At 41.3% G+C, this 21,658-nt stretch overlaps 1 protein-coding gene across 1 annotated transcript in view; it reads right to left on the bottom strand.

Moving 5' to 3' along the window:
- yellow-e (L-dopachrome tautomerase yellow-e) overlaps positions 1–21,658 on the bottom strand; it is a 115,275-nt gene that overhangs the window by 32,568 nt on the left and 61,049 nt on the right. Inside the window, exons 2-3 of the mRNA XM_067149500.2 lie at positions 18,276–18,570; positions 5,827–6,234 (exon numbers count right to left, since the gene is read on the bottom strand). Of these exons, the coding sequence (XP_067005601.2) occupies positions 5,827–6,234; positions 18,276–18,569 (702 nt within the window). The 5' untranslated portion in view covers position 18,570. The remainder of the gene's footprint in view (positions 1–5,826; positions 6,235–18,275; positions 18,571–21,658) is intronic.

Raw genomic sequence — 21,658 nt, 5'->3', positions numbered from 1 at the left:
AGCGATATGTTCACACCATTCAGACCGAGCAAGTGGTTGTGCGGTTTGGGTTACGTAGCTATCAGCTTGCATTCGGGAGATAGTGGGTTCGAATTCCACTGTCGACAGCCCTAAATATGGTTTCGCGTGGTTTCCTATGTTCACACCAGGCAAATGCAGGGTGTGTAACTTAATTAAGGCCACGGTCGTTTCCTTCCCACTGCTAGGCCTTACCTACCTCATCGTTGCTATAAAACCTATCTGTGCCGGTGCGACGTAAAGCATATTGCAAATAAAAATAATCACACCATTCATAACAAAGGCTGGCTGCGTAACACTGTTATCATAGCTCATTTCATTTTGTCAAAGTTAAGGAGAGACTGCGGCAGGTCAGTGAAAGTAGCCCATACCAGAAGATACAGTGCACCGTATACACTACGTCTCCCCAGTAGAGTCGTATCTGCATGGCAGCATGTAATATAGATTATTGTAACATTTCCAACCTCTCTCAAGTGCCAAAGTTTGTCTTCGTCTCGCTAATGGTATTATATCGATTCTAGAAACAGCCACATGATAATGAAGTTAAGCTGCTTACGTTAACATAACAAGCTGCTTGAGAAGGCTGTTGGGGAGATGGTTACCGCTACGAATACGCACGTTCCATCCTTTATAGAACACACACCTAACTTTGCAAGACATTATTTGCATGTATTAAATTGCTATCAACAGCGCTGGTAAGTTTAAAAGCGTAATCAGTATAATAAAGGAAAGTCGAAGAGTAACAACCTACAAAGGCAGGTATAAAAATGAAATTAGATATGCATTAACAAGGTACCTTCAGACATCCTAGGGACATCAAACTTGGCACCAGAGGACCTTACCGGCCTATCCCCAAGATGCCTAACATTTTTTTTTTTTTTTCAAAACTCCTCGAGTGAGTCAAGTTGGAGTGGAAGTAGTAGTGGGGTGAGGGGCGTTTCGAAGTTAGGGCTTAGAAACAGATCAGCATACATACGTAAGCGCGGGATCTTGGTAAGTTAAGTGACTTCAAGACTTTCACCTTCTTATCATCCCTTCTGACCATTTCTCACTTTTTAAAAGCTTCTCTGCAAATTTGCTTAATTACTAAGTCTCTGTGATTTTGTATGCTTTCTTTCATGATGTTAATTTCACATCTCCCTTTGTTTCTTCTAGTCGGTTCATCTCGGTTATTATTATTATTATTATTATTATTATTATTATTATTATTATTATTATTATTATTATTATTGCTCTCATTTTCTGGCCGTGTGCCAGCTTCCTCTCCTCTGTCAACTACGGCCTGGTTGTCCCTATATTCTTCTTGTTGGTGAGAGACTCTGGGAAGACACCTTGCATAATAATCCGTCCGAGTTGGGGTCGGATCTGTCTGGCGTTTAGTGGAATTTCTAATTGTACTAGGTTGTATTTCACTGCGGTAATCCAGTTGATAATGGATGCTTTCCCTCTGCCTGTTGTGCTGAAATTATTGTTGGTGAGCCTCAGGGGTTCATGCGGGTCAAGTGGCCGTAGAAGGCGAGTCGCTTTTTCTTTTTGGATGTGATTTTGTCTTCCTGATGGTCATAGACCTGATTGTTGTGCTTGATCCTATAGACGTTATCCTCTTCTCTTATGGGTCCTAATATCCTACTTAAGCCTTTCCGTTCCTTGAGCTCTATTATCCTGAGTGGCCCCTTCCTGGTCATCAAGAGACATTAAGAAGTTTAGAGCAGTGGTATTCAATCTTCTTGGCTAGCGCACCCCCAAAAATTCAACTGTTTTATCTTGGTATCCCCGAAGTACGAGAATATTGCTATTATACTAGAAACAACAAATGATTGTTACTGGATGCCGTATAATATTCACAATCATCATCATCCGCAGGTTTTTCCGCTTACTCAGGGTCTCTGCACGCACTGGGGTACGAAAGATTTGTGTCCGGGGATTTAAGGTCGCATGTCCTTCCTGATAACATGGGATTTTCAAGTGAAAATCCCACCCCAGCAACACCAGGAATCAAACTACGGTCGCCGGTCTTTCGCTACGGGGGTTGTCAGAAACACTTTTCCGGCATCCTCGAAAACGGGCAAACCACTCGTACGCACACTTCAAGGACAGTGCTTGATCTTCATAAACACGTACCAGCATAGCATGCGTTTCTTTCCGTGTCTTGCCATGCTTTAAACAAAACTGTACATTGATCTTTTGATCGTTCATGTTCCTGTTCGCAGTTCAGAACCAACGCACTAAACACGCACTGTGTCAAACAGGTCTTACACGACACACACACGATGCTCAACTGAACAACGTTGGGAGCAGGTGGTCAAAACCTGCTGCAAAGCAGGTGAAGCGTTGTGTGTCGCCAGTGTTGCCGGATCGACCGTTCTGACTTCATTCACCGAACTTTAATGTCACATGTTGTTTATCGTCGCCGATCAAAGGAAACCTCATAACTCTTTCGGAGTAAAGTTTACAGAAGCAGCTCAAAACTGAGCGGTCAGCAATGTCCGGACAACTGGCATTTTCATCGCTTGATGATAGCCGAGTTATTCGACAATTTCAGTCTTCTGTTTCCTTCTCAGGCAACGCGGCAAGCCTTGACAAGAGAGATGGAGAAACGTGGTTTTCTCGTGAGTGGAAACAGGAAAAATTAAATAAGAGGAATGCAGCATACTGTAGGCCTAAGTAAACATTTTTACGTACCTAGTCAATGGGATGTACAAACTGATACATATTTCAGAATGAATAGTGGTAGACAGAAACACTAAATCAAAACAAGATTTTTTTAAAAAATGATCAGGATCAACTCTTTTCTGAACTGTAAACAGTGAGAAGCTACGATAAATATGCACACCCCTTGAGACGACAGCGCGTACCTCACTTTGAATACCACTGCTGTACAGCACAGAGGGCCTTATAACTGAGTTAGATTCCAAGAATCTTAAACATTATAAATGCTCTTGGAGGAGTAGTATACCCTCTCCAACTTGGCACATCTGGTGTCTATTGCCAATGTTTCATTCTCGTTGGCTGATATCCACTCTCCTAGGTACCTCACTGCAGAAACTTTACGAATTCTGGTACCTTCCAGACATCTAGAGGGATTGAAGATGGAGCTCCCTTAACGTTGGTCATGGTTATTATTATTATTATTATTATTATTATTATTATTATTATTATTATTATTATTATTATTATTATTATTAGTTGTTGTTGTAGTTGTAGTTGTTTCTAAAATCATAACTTTATCACTTCGTCGACGTAATATTTACTTTTTAGCCAAGCTCTTCATAAATTCAGTGTTTGGTTGTAGGTTGAATAGACCCACCCATTCTCACTGCCTTGCATCCTATTTCAAAGCTTCAACCTGTCTTACAACTGAGGACATGCTTTTTATATTTCGCCCTGATATTTCGTTATATATGATTTCGAATCTCAGCAAGGTCATCTGTAAATAGATCCTTATGAACTTTTATGTTACTCATCCATAAAGACTTCTGAGGTTACCGGATATGAATTTCGGAAACTGCTCTCACCAGAATATTGCCTATCCCTACGAAAATGGGATCTCGAAATTGGTTCTAATTTTGCTAGGACTTACAAGTGTGAAGCAGCGTTTTTTCTACAGAAACATACAAAATCCAGAAACAGACTTTCAAAATTCCGTGTTATCACATATTCTTAGAGTGGCAATCGCACAATTAGAAATGGATTTTAAATAATTGGTTTTCCATATTCAGGAACAACAATGTGCTCACTAAACAGTATGTGTAAATGGATGTCTGTAACCATTTATGGACCATAAAATTATGTTTTTTTCTGCTCGTTCCTGCAGAAAAAAAAATTATTCCATTTGTATTGACGAAAAATAAGAAACCACTTTTTCCTTTGCGAAAATCGAATGTTCATGAATGTGTTTCCCGGTCATGGCCATACTTCAACGGCTGCTAATTTCAGATGGCAACCAGCCTGCACGGTTGCTATGCAACATTGCCTGACCATCCATCCGTACCGCCTGCACGGTTGCTATGGTTACACTTTTGTCACACATTCTGTAGCATTACCGGTATGTTACACACATTTTCTATACAAAATCTGTAACGCGATGTTACTTAACAATCGTGCAGGCTGTGATATGAAGTATTGATGGATGACTGTGACTTGGGAGACGTATAGAAAACTCTCACCGGGCGAGTTGGCCGTGCGCATAGAGGCGCGCGGCTGTGAGCTTGCATCCGGGAGATAGTAGGTTCGAGTCCCACTATCGGCAGCCCTGAAAATGGTTTTCCGTGGTTTCCCATTTTCACACCAGGCAAATGCTGGGGCTGTACCTTAATTAAGGCCACGGCCGCTTCCTTCCAACTCCTAGGCCTTTCCTATCCCATCGTCGCCATAAGACCTATCTGTGTCGGTGCGACGTAAAGCCCCTAGCAAAAAAAAAAAAAAAAAAAGAAAACTCTTACAACAAAGAGGCAGCGAGTGAGTTGGCCGCTCGGTTAGGGTTGCGCAACTGTGGTCTTGCATTCGGGAAATGGTGGGTTCGAATCTCTGAAGATGGCTTCCCATTTTCACACCAGCTAAATGCTGGGGTTGTACCTAAATTTAGGCCAGGTCACGGCCGCTTCCTTCCACATCCTAGGCGTTTTCTATCCAATCGTCGTCGTAAGAGCTATCTGTGTCGGTACGACGTAAAGGAGATTGTGTACATAGGCTATGATTATATTTTGTTCTTTCGATGCACTGAATCCTACACTTGTCCGCTCCCCATTATATACAGATGTCTTTCAGAAACGATTCGTTAGGTGCGAATAAATTAATTGTTATCAATTTCAGTTTCATGTGCCGGGCTGAGTGGCTCAGACGGTTAAGGCGCTGGCCTTCTGACCCCAACGTGGCAGGTTCGATCCTGGCTCAGTCCGGTGGTATTTGAAGGTGCTCAAATACGTCAGCCTCGTGTCGGTGGATTTACTGGCACGTAAAAGAACTCCCGCGGGACTAAATTCCAGCACCTCGGCGTCTCCGAAGACTGAAAAAGTAGTTAGTGGGACGTAAAGCAAATAACATTATTATTATTATTATTATTATTATTATTATTATTATTATTATTATTATTATGTAGTTTCATGTATTGAAAGATTTATGATCATTTTATTTTTCCTAAAGAGAAATTCAACACTTTGTTTGTAATGACAAATTTCCAGGCATCCATCCTTTATTTAGAGCCTCCTTGGCTCAGGCGACAGCGCGCCGGCCTCTCACCACTGAGTTCCGTGGTTCAAATCCCGGTCCCTCCATGTGAGATTTGTGCTGGACAAAGCGGAGGTGGGACAGGTTTTTCTCCGGGTACTCCGGTTTTCCCTGTCATAATTAATTCCAGCAACACTCTCCAATATAATTTCATTTCATCTGTCATTCATTAATCATTGCCCCAGAGGAGAGCGACAGACTTCGGCAGCCGGCACAATTCCTATCCTCACCGCTAGATGGGGGCTACATTCAATCCATTCCTGATCCGGTCGAATGACTGGAGACAGGCTGTGGATTTTTATTTTATCCTTTGTTTATTAACCTATGTTCTTTTCGCAGCGATGAAACAAAATTCGTTGCACGATGTGACTCCTGATGAACTTCTCTAAGTCAAATTTGGCCAATATCTTCATTCTTCGGGGTATCATGTTTTTCTCCTTCTCGTATGATGAATGCTAAGAATAGCTGATAATTCGCCTAGTTTTGTTTTTAAAACAATTATTAACAGATGAAATTTCCAGAAACTAAGCATTTTTGCACAAAATGTAGATAATTTTTAATTTTTCTGTAATATCCACTTACCTCGAAGGTGCTGAAGTCTGGAGAGGGCCACATTGTAGAATGTGAGATGCGCCACGTGGAGTCCCTCTTGACGTCGTAAACCACCAGACCAGGAGCGGCTGTGTCGCTGATGTAGATCACCATATCATCGCAGGTCTGCGCACCCTCATCGTCCAGGACCAGGTTCGTGAAGAGGGAGTTGAGACGCCTCACATCGGACGGGAAGACGACGCTACGTACCAGCTGGTTGGTTCGCAGGTCGAAAGTGAGTAGTTTCGGTGGACACACCGGGGTGAAGGAACCCAGACTGTCCATGAGGCCACTGTCCAACACCCACAGTCGGTCACATCGGTCAGCTCGCATCCGGTACACTGAGATCAAACCCGAACAGTTGGCTTCTCGAGAGTGCCACCGCCAGTTAGGGTAGGCCTGGAAAAACACACCTTACATTACATCATATTCTCGTTGCGTCTGAGAAAACCGCTATCTATCTATCTATCTATCTATCTATCTATTTATATAAAATCAGTTTTGTCTGTACACTATTCAGAATTCAAAAAGAATGGTATTTTGTATCGGTCATGTCCACAGTAAAAAGGGAATGCACTTTTTAACATTCTGTCTGTCTGTCTGTCTGTCTGTCTGTCTGTCTGTCTGTCTGTCTGTCTGTCTGTCTGTCTGTCTGTCTGTCTGTCTGTCTGTCTGTGTGCCCTCATCACGTGGACATGGCTGAAGATGACTTAAACGAAAATCGGTACATAAAGTCGGGAAATAAGGCACTACAATCTAGGCTGTAAATAATGTTGTTCGTACTGAATGAAACGGTAGTTTAGGAGAAGGTGCCTATTTTTTAATACCTATGTTATTGGCCCTACCGGAAAGCATGACATAAAATAAGTTATATAGAATACAAGTTCCGAATATTTACGTCTTATTCAATTTTACCCATACCGACTATGATAATGTTGTTTAATCGTGTTAACTGGCGATCGTTTTGTGATCGGTCCATGTCGACAAGGAAATTTGTGAAGATGATTATTAAAATATTAGAACAGTTTTGAAGGAAAGATCGCTTGAAGAATAAGAGGGAATCATGAATGTAGAAAGGACTCCCTTTACAGTAGATGTCCTAATATCACAGAGTTGGAAGAAAACTAAATATGAAGGCCTACAATATAAAAAGCTCATAAAAGTGATTAGCAATGACATTACATTGAAAATTATTGTAATGTGATTTATCTCTTCTGCTGCCACTCATCTCCGATAGATGGTATTGCTGCTGCGTCCCGAGTAAAACAGCCCGCCTGAATATTGGAGGAAAGTACACTCATGTTTATAAAAACAGAACACATTGAAAGATTGGAGATAGGAAGTTCTTATTCACAGGACATGTTCATTAGTATGTTCTGCAGAAACGATTAGCATTTCAGTCACTTAGGTTCAGCATGTGTCCTGTTGCGTAGTAGGCACTGAGTGCTCCATGGGCGCTCATAACTTGTTCCATGCGTGATGGCATCGACGCGTATGACGCGCGAATGGCTTCCTGTGTATACCCATCGATGCTGCATTCACCTGGTTCCACAGTTCATCTTTCACAAAATCCCACACATTTTCGGTTGGTGACAAGTCCGGTGATCGGGCGGACCAGGGCAACAGTCTGACATCCTGTGACAACAAGAAGGCACGTGTTCATGCAGCAATATGTGGTCGCGCCTTGTTCTGCTGAAATATGGCGCCTGGGGTGTCGTGCAGAAAGGGTATGGCAACGGGTCGCAGGATGTCATTCACGTAGGTCAAACTGGTCACAGTGCCTGGACACGCACCAACTGTGATTTGTGGTTGTACCCAATAGCACCCCCTTCCCCCCCCCTCCCCACACACACGATAAGGCGTTGAGATGGCGCTGTATGTCTTGTGCGAATGCAGTCAATGTGATGTCTTTCCCCCAGTCTGCGGCGAACAAAATGCGGCCATCATTTTCAAACAAACATAACCTGGATTCGTCCGAAAATACTGTCTGCTGCCATTCCTGTCCCCAAATGCACGATATGTTACACTGTTCCGCCAGAACCGAGGAGGACGCAGATCTGTCCTGCAATGCCATTCGGATGAGGTCTCGATCTTTTCGGGGGGTGGTCTGGGTGGTGCGACCAGACCCATCTCGTCGTGTTCTACGGCCTTCTGTGAACCATTCTGTACACACCCGTTGCACTGCCGACACACTTCGTCCCACATAAGTAGCAATTTCCTGGATGGATGCATCACGTTCTCTCATGCCAATAATGCGCCCTCTTTCAAACTCATTTATTTGACGGTACGGTTCTCGCAATATGTCTGCGAGGCATCCTGCACGTCCGCTCAAGTCACACTGATCCCTTACCTTCGGTTTATAGCGACAGCGAGAGTTTAGGCATATTTTACCAGTCGGTGGTGGTGCGCCGAGATATCAATGTGGACCTTGAACCTGAGGGCCGACATGATTCAAATGCTTATCATTTCTTCAAAATATAATAATGCACATGTCCTGTGAATATGAATTTTCTATCTCTAGTCTTTCAAAGTGTTTTGGTTTTTTATGAACATGAGTGTAGCTGGGGAGTTAGATAACTTTGCACATTCTGTATGTTGTTCCATGAAAGACGGGTACTACGGCTAGTGTGAAAATATTTTTGGAGAAATACTGACCCGTGGCACATTACGAAGAGCAAGAACAATATTGAATTATTATTATTATTATTATTATTATTATTATTATTATTATTATTATTATTATTATTATTTTCTAATGGCATTAGGCATCGGATGACCATGCGGCCAGCATCAGAACCTTACAGGCCAAAGTTCTACGGTAAAATGTTTCACATAATGTTTTTTTTTTTGTAGGTGCAACGACCCCATTCACAATGGAGATTAAACGTTATCACAATGAAGGACACAAGTGTAAATATTAGCCAATGAGAAAAAAGAATAAATACATTTGTATACTCTATAGCCGACAGCTTATTCAAAATGGGAATGGAATGAGGGTAAACGGGGTGAAAAGTCAGTCTGTGAGTTTCACCAAGAGGAAAAGTCTCTAAATTTATTTACTGTGTTGATGGGGGTGAAAGTACCTCATAGGAATCCCTCTTATGTACCCTAGGTTTTAATATAAGGAAAAAAAGATCTTCATTGGGGTAATCGCATAAAGAGGATTTTAAATAACAGTTACAGATCTCTTCATATGGTTATGAGGATATTTAGGGGTTGTACTAAGGATGTAAAGGAGAGGGCATGTAAGTCACAGGTAAGACCCCAATTAGAGTATAGTTCCGGTGTATTGTTATTATTATTATTATTATTATTATTATTATTATTATTATTAACAAATATATCGCAAATGGGAAATACCCCGGTGGCAATGGTCACTTATTGTAGTGTAATAATAAAGTAAAGTTAACATAATTACCCAACAACAACAACAACAAACAAACAAACAAACAAACAAACAAACAAACAACAAGAGTACAACAAGCAATTCCATGGAAAGGAAATATGACAAGAAATACTACCAGTTTAACTTTCGAAATCCAGCATCATCATATACAAATTCACACACACTTAAGTATTTCCAGTGCTTAACACTACAAGTGATAATAAATTGAAGTTAAAATCATAGCTACCCAACAACAACAACAACACGAGTACAAGAAGCAATTCCATGGAAAAAAAATATTACAAGAAATACTACTAGTTTAACATTCTGAATCCAGAATCATTATGTACAGTTTCATACACAACTTAATGATTTCCAGTACTTAACACTATGACTTACAAAAATATAGATTGAGCTTACTACTAGCTTAACGTTACAAGTTATAATAAAGTAAGGTTAAAACATAATTACTAAACAACAACAACAAATACTACTAATGGGATCCTCACCAGGATTACTTGATACATGAAAGGAAAAAATTCTAAGAAAAGAAGCACGATTTGTTCTGAGTGATTTCCGACAAAAGTGTAGTGTTACGCAAATGTTGCAAACCTGGCTAGGAGTAAGTAGATGAACAGGTCAACTGAGTGGTACTGTATGTTCAGAGCTGTCAGTAAAGAGATGACTTGGAATGATATTAGTACACGAAAAAGCTTGAGCTGTGATTTAGGAGAAAGATGAAGATAAAGTTGAATTCAAGAGGACAAAGTGGGGCAAATACTCATTTATGGGAAGAGGAGTTAGGGATTGGAATAATTTAACAAAGGAGATGTTAGATAAATTTTCAACTTCTTTGGTTGATATCATTTAGGAAACAAAACAACTGATAGGGAATCTGCCATGTGGTGGACAGCACTCAGTGTTTGATTGATTGAAATAGTTATGTACGTACAATAACATAAAATACATACTTAGAACTTCCCTTCGCAATTTTATTTGCGAGAAATTGATCCCCATGCGTTGGTTCTTAACACTGCATCTTTGCATGGTCTGTTTTTCTTGTCATACAAGCATAATGAGTCTGATTAATTGTAACCAGAATTTTATCCAACGACGCTATTGTCCAGCTTCTAACATCTGAACAGCAGTACGTTCTGATTGGCTGATTTCTTACGGTCCGCATTAACTTAAACATGGAAGGTTGGACTTTGTAAGCTTCTATGTTAACCGTTCATTGAACGCTCGTGTCTGTGTTTACGTGAGCCAGTGTGAACGGTTTCATTTTTTTTAGATGTCTACGGTCATTAGATACCACAATAACCTATTGTTACACATTTTTAGAAGCATTTTTGCATCCTAGTATCGTTCCATTCCCTCTCTGGCTGACAAAGTTCACAATCCGAAATATAACCGAGTGAATGTGGGAGGAGTGTCCGGCTCCATGGCTAAATGGTTAGCGTGCTGGCCTTTGGCCACAGGGGTTCCGGGTTCGATTCCCTGCAGGGTCGGGAATGTTAACCATAATTGGTTAATTTCGCTGACACGGGAGCTGGGTGTATGTGTAGTCTTCATCATCATTTCATTCTCATCACGACGCGCAGGTCGCCTACGGGTGTCAAATCAGAAGACCTGCATCTGGCGAGCCGAACGTGTCCTCGGACACTCCCGGCACTAAAAGCCATACGCCATTTCATTTCATTTTGTGAGAGGAGTAATTTTTCTCGAAGATATTGTTCGTTATATAGTGTGTCCCACTCCCAGCTGGGCCAAGAGACAACATGCATGTTCCGAACGGTATAGTCATAACATTCCGCGTATTCTACTACCGATATTTTTACATTTTTTTGCTTATTTATGCACCCCATAGCCTTTATCATGATTACTAAACTTTTTTTTACAGGGGGTTTTGAAAGTGGTGTCCTTTAACATTCAAACATTCCTGGCATTTTCTATTGAAATTGCTATTCACACGCATAAGTTCCTGTTGCGTAATTGTCCCAATTGCCCTATATACTGAGAATTTTTAGATACCGTCTTGTCGTGCAACGCGTCGTACAAATTTAGTGGGAGATCGTACGAATGATGTGTTAATGTTGTCGAAATTTTCTTCCGATAGAACCCTTCGTTTCTGTTCAGGAATTACAGCATTTAGTGTTCCCGTTCTTCTTAATTTATTCACTAGACATCAAACTGTTTCTCTACCTGGAACTGAAATACCGAGAAATCTATGCAGAAATGTCCTAAACACACTCTACATGACTCCGTTGTTACATATGTGCCATACATAAAAACTCTTTGTTCAAGCGTGAATTTCACTGACATTTCAACGGTTTAGTAATGTAATTAATCTAATTAATTCTACTGTAATTCAGCCACACTTAATCTTGCAACAAACGCATCACTTCACGGCTTCCTACGACACACAAACTGGAGTAACTCACCACTTTGTGGCTATGCAGTGAGTCAGCATGAGGTTATGAATACACTGCTCGAAGCGTGCATGTGCATGTTGACTGCCGGCCCCGCTAGGAGTGGGACACACTGTATTATAGAGTATATCATGTTTATATTTAAGGTTAACCTTACATAATGCTTACGGGCGGAGAAGCTACAGATTTAAAACTATTGGCCACAGCAAAACCATCTGTCGAGAAAGGCAGAGACACGTAGGCCTATATGATAAACAATATAAATCATGTCTGACCGGGCGAGTTGGCCGTGCGGTTAGGGGAGCGCAGCTGTGAGCTTGCATCTGGGAGATAGTGGGTTCGAGCCCCACTGTCGGCAGCCGTAAAGATGGTTTTCTATTGTTTTCCATTTTCACACAAGGCAATTACTAGGGCTGTACCTTAATTAAGGCCACAGCCGCTTCCTTCCCATTCCTAAACCTTTCCTATCCCATCGTCGCCATAAGACCTATCTGTGTCGGTGTGACCTAATAATAATAATAATAATAATAATTTCTGAGAATCAGTGCTATTCCCTTGTTACTTATCTGATTTATTGAAAATAGAAGTTCCGTCGTGTGGCCGAGAGCAGTCTCCTGCAAGAACATTTTGTCGGGTGAGACTGGACGCAGGCTAATTGTTGCTTTAAAGAAAGTTATTTTGTTTCCATTTGGCAAGCATTTGAACAATATTGTCGAGAAAAATAATTTCTCTCACATTCTCTCTGTTATATTTCGGATAGTGAACTTTCAGTTCGAGTTATTTTGGATCTAAATTCACTGCACAGTTCTGCGTGTGGCGAGACATTTCTAACGAATCAGGAAATTTTCCAGCAGAGGGATGCTATGGCTTTGTTAACAGTGAGCCTAGGGCATCACCAAACACACCATAACCACGAAACAGCCGTGGTTGACTATTCTATTGACTTCAGCTCAGCCGATACCATCTCACTTTTGAAATGTGTTTGGCTGTGGCCGTAGTGGAGCAGTACACCAGTTACTCGCTCTACAATCTTTTTTCGTTCACTACGCACCAGTTCAGACAGGTCTTATGACGACAATGAGATGGTAATGGGCTAGGGCTGAGAAGGAAGTGACCCTGGTTCCAGCATTTATCTGGTGTGAAAATGGTAAAGCACGAAAAAAAAACATCTTCAGGGCTACCGGTAGTGGGGTTCTAACCCACGATCTCCAGAATACAGTCAAAGGCATTTATGTTGACAGTTGGGTTACAGTGAGAATTGATGTTAGATTGAGTTCTTGGTTCAGGGGTTACATATAGCTGTAATATTTCGCCTTTGTTGTTTATAATTTTCATGGATCATCTACTGAAATGTATTAAGATGGCAAGGAAAGATTCAGTTAAGTGAGCCACGTATCCAACTCGCTTGGTCCTTCATCATCTTTCCACCCGTCAACCTCTCTCCTTCTATCTCTCGTTTGGCGAAGATTTGCGCTATCAGATAATAATCGGTCTCTACAAAAAGTAAGAGAACTAGATTAAGCGTAATAATAACAATTCACCAGTAAGGGCGGATTTTGCTGCCACAAAAATTCCAACACTAGTAGTATTCAAAATACAATTGCTAGCTAAAAAAATAACTCAGCCGTACACTTAAATTTTCAGTTTTCTTGACTTCCTAAAACTTACGATACGATCATATCAAGCTAGCAAAAGCCATACGAAATATTGTTAATACTTTCATTCACGACTTGATCTTACTGGTAGCCTGTACTGAAAGCCTAAAATGTGCAATCTAATATCGTGGAACTTAAAAACAGTCGTTGTAAGTTGGATGAAAACCAGCGTGATTCCAGACCACAGAGGGACTCTCAGGATCAGATTTTCAGTACGCGCCAGGTAATTAAAATACGCTACGAGAGGATGAACTGCAAGACCTACACTGAGTTGAAAAGACTGGCTCAAGACAGACATCTATGGCTGCGGCGTCAAGGCTTAACCTGAAGAAGAAGAAGAAGAAGAAGAAGAAGAAGAAGAAGAAGATGATGATGATGATGATGATGATGATGATGATGATGATGATGATGACGACGATGAGAGGAATAGATATTTAAGTTTCGTAAATCTAGAGAAGGCATATGACAGAGTACTCAGGGGAAAATGTTTTGGTCGTAATGGGGGGTTATGGGAATAGGGGTTGATTATTAAAAGCAGTCAAGGCATTTATGTTGACAATTGGATTGTAGTGAGAATTGATGTTAGATTGAGTTCTTGGTTCAGGCTATATGGCTGTAATATTTCACCTTTGTTGTTTATAGTTTACATGGATCATCTACTGGAATATATGAGGTGGCAGGAGGGAGGGATTCAGTTAGGTGGAAATGTAATAAGCGGTAAGCAGTATGGTCTACACTGACGACTTGGTTTTAATGGAAGATTATGCATGAAAGCCTGCTAACTAATATCTTGGAACTTGAATATTGGTGGAATGAGTATGATATGCCTTTCCAAGACAAAAGTGATGTCAGTAGGTAAGAAACCTAAGAGAACTGAATGCCAGGTTGGGAATACAAAGCTGGAACAGATACTGTAGATACCTTCAGGTATCTAGGACGTGTATTTTTCCAGGATGATAGGATAATAATTGATACTGAATCAAGGCGCAGCAAAGCTAATGCAATGAGCTCCCGTTTTGCTGTGTGGACTCAAGAGATTTTATTCGTAAGTTAGAAATGTTGTTGTTTGAGTCATCAGTCCATAGACTGGTTTTATGCAGCTCTCCATACCACCCTATCCTGTACTTACCTTTTCATTTCTACGTAACTATTGCATCCTACATCTGCTCTAATCTGCTTGTCATATTCATACCTTATTTACTTCATTACTTTCTTACCGTCTACACTCCCTTCAAAACCAACTGAACAAGTCCTGGGTGTCTTAAGATGGGCCTATCATTCTATCTCTTCTTCTCGTTAAATTTAGCCAAACCTATCGCTTCTCACCAATTCGATACAGTATCTCTTCATTCCTGATTCGATCTATCCATCTAACCTTCAGCATTCTTCTGTAACACCACATTTCAAAAGATTCTGTTCTCTTTCTTTCAGAGCTAGTTATCGTCTATGTTTCACTTCCATACAATGCCACGCTCCAGACGAAAGCCTTCAGAAACATCTTTCTAATTCCTATATCAGTGTTTGAAGTGAGCAAATTTCTTTTCTTAAAGCTCTTCCTTGCTTGTGCTAGTCTGCATTTTATGTGTTCCTTACTTCTGCCATCGTTAGTTAGACATAACGGGCATGAAAGTAACGAGAACAAGCCCTGTTACAAACAGGTGGGAACAATGTCAGGAGGGTACTCAGAATGAGGAGGTAAAGGCTAAGTTACGAATGAACTGTATAGATGAAGCGATACGGAGGAACAGGTTTCAGTGGTGAGGCAAATGGAGGGTAAGAAAAGTAGAGGGAGAACAAGAAGAGCATGGTTAGAATCCGTTTCTATTCGAAGATAAGACGTGTGGAACGTAACGAGTCTACGTGCTAGTTAGAGATAGAGGACTTTGGAGGCGTTTAGTTAATTCACACAGGCTTGCAGATTGAAGGTTGAAAGGCATAACAGTGTACAATGAAGATGTGTGTATACGGGGAGATCGGAAACAACGTGAACCTGGTATATGAGCGTAAGAGGGTTGGTCACGCTGATAAATAATTTGAAAAAGAAAGAAGCCAATCAGATCGCATCGCGGGCGAAATCACATGGGCTTTGTGTTGCTAAACCTGCACGTGTCTTAAGAGCCATATCGAGAAATCAGCATCAAACAAACACACCGTGCGTTTGAGCCAGTGTCACAGTAGCACTGTTTGGTATGGCGGAATCCTGTCAGCTCGGAGGTCCATATTCAAATTTTCCCCTGGCGAAGTTTATTTCTTCGATCGGTGCTCTCAAGCCGGTCTTAACCCACGTGCAGATTTAGAAACGTTGTCCGGACATTTGCGGTCACCGAGATAAACTTGTGCCCACTCACAGAAATTCCTGGTGGGTTTCATTAGCTTAATCTCGGGGTATCCCCGCTAACCTGCCTGGGATCCTACTCTCTCCCTCTAGATCAACATTCTTCTCTCGCGCGCATTATTTAGAGACTGATACCTTCAGCCACAAGCATCATTCTATATCGCACTGTACAGGCTGCGCACAAATGATTGGAGGCGTTTCAAAAAAATTCCTGTTTGTTTATAATTTTTTGTAACATTACAAAATTATATAGACAGACAGAAAACTCACAAAAAATTTTTATGAGACTACAAGTGCTCGATATGTGTTCCATGAGTGACTCTACACTCATCAGCTCTGTAGTCAAGTTCGTCCCACATCCGACGTAGCATGTCGCTGTCAATTTGAGGCGCTGATGATGCGGGCCCGCAGTTCTATTAGATCAGCCGGTAATGGTGGCATACAAACTGCGTCTTTCACATAACCCCATATGATGAAGTCGCAAGGGGTGAGGTCAAGAGAGCGTGGAGGCCATGACACCTACGTGACTCTCCTAAGCTCAATGTTCACTGTGCCATCTTGAAATTTAAAGTTTACGTTCTCTTCTTCTTCGCTGAAAAATACATTACAGGGCACATCTACCTGGATATGCTGGAGAATTGGCTCATGCCACAGTTGGAGACTTATAGCATGAACTTCATCTACCAACAGGATGGTGCTCCACCTCATTTCCATGTTGATGTTCGTGACTTTCTGAACAGCAGACTTCCAGAAAAATGGATCGGTCGTATCGTGTCATGGTCTCTACGCTCTCCTGACCTCACCCCTTGCGACTTCTTCGTATGGGGTTATGTGAAAGACGCAGTTTTTACGCCACCATTACCGGCCAATCTAAAAGAACTGCGGGTCCGCATCATCAACGCCTTTGGTCAAATTGACAGTGACATGCTACGTCGGATGTGGGGCGAACTTGACTATAGAGTTAATGTGTGTAGAGTCGCTCATGGAGCACATATCGAGCACTTGTAGGCTCATAAAAAAACTTAGTGAGTTTTTCTCTGTCTATATAATTTTGAAACGTTAGAACTAACAATAAACAAACAGGATTTTTTGCAACCGCTCCAATATTTTGTCCGCACCTTGTATTTACTGTTGTGTGCTGAAAAGCTTTTTTTTTTTTTTTGCTAGGGGCTTTACGTCGCGCCGACACAGATAGGTCTTATGGCGACGATGGGATAGGAAAGGCCTAGGAGTTGGAAGGAAGCGGCCGTGGCCTTAATTAAGGTATAGCCCCAGCATTTGCCTGGTGTGAAAATGGGAAACCACGAAAAACCATTTTCAGGGCTGCCGATAGTGGGATTCGAACCTACTATCTCCCGGATGCAAGCTCACAGCCGCGCGCCTCTACGCGCACGGCCAACTCGCCCGGTTGTGCTGAAATGGAGTTGACAGTTAATAATAGGGTAAATCGTTGTGCACATTACAATGGTTATATGTACAGAAAGTATAGGGAAAGTCAACATGGAATCGTCAACTAGATGTGTCTGACGGAGAAGAACAATTCATGCTTTTGGAGAGATAAAATTCTGCAATTTATAAACAATAACGAATAAGACATCCCAATGTATATTATGTTGAAAGTCGGATTAGGACAGACGACGGGATTTTGAGTAACAATTTCTTAAAATTGACGTATGGTGGAAACACATTTAAAAACGGGCACTTATTGCGTTCCACCTGCGATAAAACATTTAAATAATTACAAATTCAAAACCTAACGTAATATGAAACTTAAAATGAGACGAGGAAAATTATGACATCAATGGCTTTTCTGTAGACCAATTGGTTATTTAATGAACAACCTCTAAACTCGAACACATATAATAATTCGGTTGACAGTAAATTATATGTCTTAAAATGCTGATTCCCATCACACTTGCTCCAGAATGTTGATCTAGAATGAGCGAGAAGGAGCCCAGGCAGGTTAGCGGGGATACCCTGAAATTAAGCTAATGATGCTCACCCTGTGCTCCAGTGATAGCAAATAACCTGTGACTGCTGGGGAATTTCTGTGAGTGGGCACAAGTTTATCTCAGTACCGCAAATGTCCGTGACCGCAAATATCCAGCAACCTTTAGCAACGCCGCTCGCAAAGACCATTTGAATTCGCCCACGAGCGATCTGATTGGCTAACTTCAGCAGCTAATGAAATGGCACCGGCTCGAAATATCGAAATATTTTGTTCAAATTATTATTATTTTTTTTTTTTTGCTAGTTGCTTTACGTTGCACCGACACAGATAGGTCTTATGGCGACGATGGGACAGGAAAGGGTTAGGAGTGGGAAGGAAGCGGCCGTGGCCTTAATTAATGTACAGCCCCAGCATTCGCCTGGTATGAAAATGGGAAACCACGGAAAATCATATTCAGGGCTGCCGATAGTGGGGTTCGAACCTACTATCTCCCGAATACTGGATACTGGCCGCACTTAAGCGACTGCAGATATCGAGCTCGGTTTCAAATTATTTATCAGTATGATCAATCCTCTAACGCTCATATACGCAGTTCACGTTATTTTCGACCACCCTGTATATCTACTTTCATGTATAATGAAATGCCATATGGTTACATATTCTAGTGATTAGTTCTAGCTGTTACCTGTAGTAATGGGGAGCTGCCACCTAGTGCCACTCCTTGATGGTTGACGTCTCGTGGTAGCCACGCAAGAGTGGCAGCTACTCCGGGCCGCAATCTTGGCAGCGCGACGAAGATACGATCCCAGCTCACTTCGAGACCCGTAAATACATTGTTCTCGGGCACGTAGTCACCAGCGGGGAAGCCTGGAGGTAGATTGAATGGTAGGAAATTCCACTGGTACAGCACCTCCAGATCGGCGGAACAGGAGACTGCTACCAGCAGCAGCGGCAGCAGCCGATACAACGAGCTTGCCATTCTGAAAACAAGGATAAGATGGTAAATCTCCAGGTTTGACATGCCAGAAATAACTTAGTCTATCATCCCTGGAAGCCTTTCGAATTTGGGGAAAAGATCCTTGTGTTATTCTTTCATACATTCTCACATAATTTACACGGTTTTCATTTCAGGTCACAGGTATACAACAGATCTGAAACAACTGAAAATTCTACAGAATAGGGCCATTATAAATTTGTTAGGAGCACCATATTTAACACCTAGTCTTTTATGATCAGACTAGGGTACTACGTTTTGAATTAGAGATTAAATTCAATGCCGTTGTTTATATTTTCGAAAACGTTAACAATAAAATTCATAACTGTCTTATCATACAATATAATAGAGATATACATCAGCATGACACACGAAGACATCTGAGTATTTATACCTGTCAATCAGGTACAGTAACTTATGAAACAACGAGTCTGAATAATTGTTTGTCTAAAATATACAATAAATATGCAATAAAATAAAATAATTTCAACTATTAAAGAATTTAAGGTTAAGGTAAGGAAATTATTGTTTCAGTCCTACCTGGTCAAAAAAACTATAAATTACCAAGTAAGAACATCTAAACACTTTTTTGTTATTAGTTAGGCTAAAATTTAGTATCTTTCAGTTTTATTCTATTTCTTGTTTAGATTGTTATTTGTATTATTGAAGTAGTTTCAATTTTAATTTCAATTGTACCTTACTCATTTATCACACATCTTGAATATGATTTTATGTTTGAATATTATGCATATGTCCTATATATTGTATATAGTCCCTTAAAGTGAGCTTTCCTCGTTGAGGCCTCTCAATTAAATAAATAAATAAATAAATAAATAAATAAATCATCATCATCATCATCATCATCTGTTTACCCTCCAAGGTCGGCTTTTCCCTCGGACACAGCGAGGGATCCCACCTCTACCGCCTCAAGGGCAGTGTCCTAGAGCTTCAGACTCTTGGTCGGGGATACAACTGGGGAGAATGACCAGTACCTCGCCCAGGCGGCCTCACATGCTATGCTGAACAGGGGCCTTGTGGAGGGATGGGAAGATTGGAAGGGATGTTAGGTACCATCCCGGCATTCGCCTGGAGGAGAAGTGGGAAACCACGGAAAACCACTTCCAGGATGGCTGAGGTGGGAATCGAACCCACCTCTACTCAGTTGACCCCCCGAGGCTGAGTGGACCCCGTTCCAGCCCTCATACCACTTTTCAAATTTCGTGGCAGAGCCGGGAATCGAACCCGGGCCTCCGGGGATGGCAGCTAGTCACGCTAACCACTACACCACAGAGGCGGATAAATAAATAAATAAATAAATAAATAAATAAATAAATACATAAAATAACGTAAATACTGAACATCAGCAGCTGCTTAAGGCAAATAGTATGTCATCCGAGTTCGAATGACGGTATGCTAGTGGGTTGGTGTGGAACGAATTGAACTTAACATTTCTGGCGTTGCCTAGGCATTCAGTATTCTTTGATGTTGCAACGTGTATTTAGGAAATACGTCACCGAAGGCCTTACAATGCACCATGGACAATGCATGATCAATGGCAATTTTGAGCGAATGGTAATATACAAGTTTGGTGCAAGTTTGGCGAGGCCATAGATTTCAGTTTTTAACAAGGCACTTGTAGGCTGATGCTGTAGCTGTGTGGTTTGCGTCACGTAACTATCAGCTTGCTTTTGGCAGATAGTGGGGTTCGAACCCCACTACTGGCAGCCCTGAAGATGGTTTTCCGTGGTTTCCCATTTTCACACCAGGAAAATGCGGGATTTTGCCTTACTTAAGACCGCGGTCGCTTCCTTCCCAGTCCTTGCCCTCTCCTGTCCCATCGTCGCCATAAGACCCATCTGTGTGGGTGTGACGTAAAGCCGCTGACAGACACTTGCTCACTTGTCTATGGTCCGTCTCCATGGCTAATTGGTTAGCGTGCTGGTCTTTGGTCACGAGGGTCCGGGTTCGATTCCCGGCAGGGTCTGGAATTCTAACCATCATTGGTTAATTTCTCTGGCACGGGGACTGGGTGTATGTCTCGTCCTCATCATGACTCGTAGATGGCGTCAAATTGAAAGACCTGTACCTGGCGAGCCGAACATGTCCTCGCCATTATTCACATATTAAACCATTTATCCCTTCACCCACGGGTGCTACAGCTAATGAATAGTATTCAGGTTTATCACATTATCTATTGTAGCCTAAGGGAATTAAATATGATGTCTATAATTTCTTAAGTAGAGTCAACATGATAAAAGTGTACTGTTGAAGCTAATTATATGTTCCTGAAATAACATAGAAAGAAATATGAAGTGGGGGAGAATTACACGGTTATTAAATGTCGGAAAAAAAGTAGACAGGTCTATTAAGGCAGCCTGCAATTATGAAACAGCGCCTGCAGAATGTTACACAGAGTAAATCTCATTGTATTCATGATATTATTTTTTTGTTTCCACCATCCAACTTGCATTTAATTTCATACTTCATGGCATGTCAACATTATTTACATTCCTATATTTTCAGTCTTCTTTACCTTACATTCTAAAAAGCTGTCGTACACTTCGTTGGCGGGATGGATTGATATGATAAATACTCCATTCTCCAAATCTATTCAGCACACTGGTTAAGAGAATAATGATGGACGATATATTTTCTCGTTTTCAGTACACTAGTGGAAGGAAAGATTGACTATATCGAGCCAATCTCGCTCGTTCTACTGAACAAGTTAAATTTTTAAAAATTTTGTTCTCTGGATCAGCAGTAGTGTCAGCTGCTAAATTCGAAGATCATACATTCAAACCTGGCAGAGGTAGTCGGAATAAAATTGTATTACCTAGTCCGTGTCGTATAATCTCCATCAACCTCACGTATTATTGCGTAGGACAAACAAAACTTTTATAAATTAAATTTCGAATCATTTCATTAACAAAACATTTTCCTGTAAATCTCATTTTCGCCCTTTTTCGCTTATTCCACTTATTTCAATTTGTCCATCGTACCTTCCTTCAGTAGACACAATATTGATTATCGGATGGAGATGACTCACGCGCTCGACGGACGAGGTTGCTGATCTT

This window comes from Anabrus simplex, chromosome 6 (assembly GCF_040414725.1).
Source record: "Anabrus simplex isolate iqAnaSimp1 chromosome 6, ASM4041472v1, whole genome shotgun sequence".
NCBI lineage: Eukaryota > Metazoa > Arthropoda > Insecta > Orthoptera > Tettigoniidae > Anabrus > Anabrus simplex.
The sequence above is the reverse complement of the archived record's forward strand: the minus strand, read 5'-3'. Positions and strand labels throughout refer to the sequence as shown.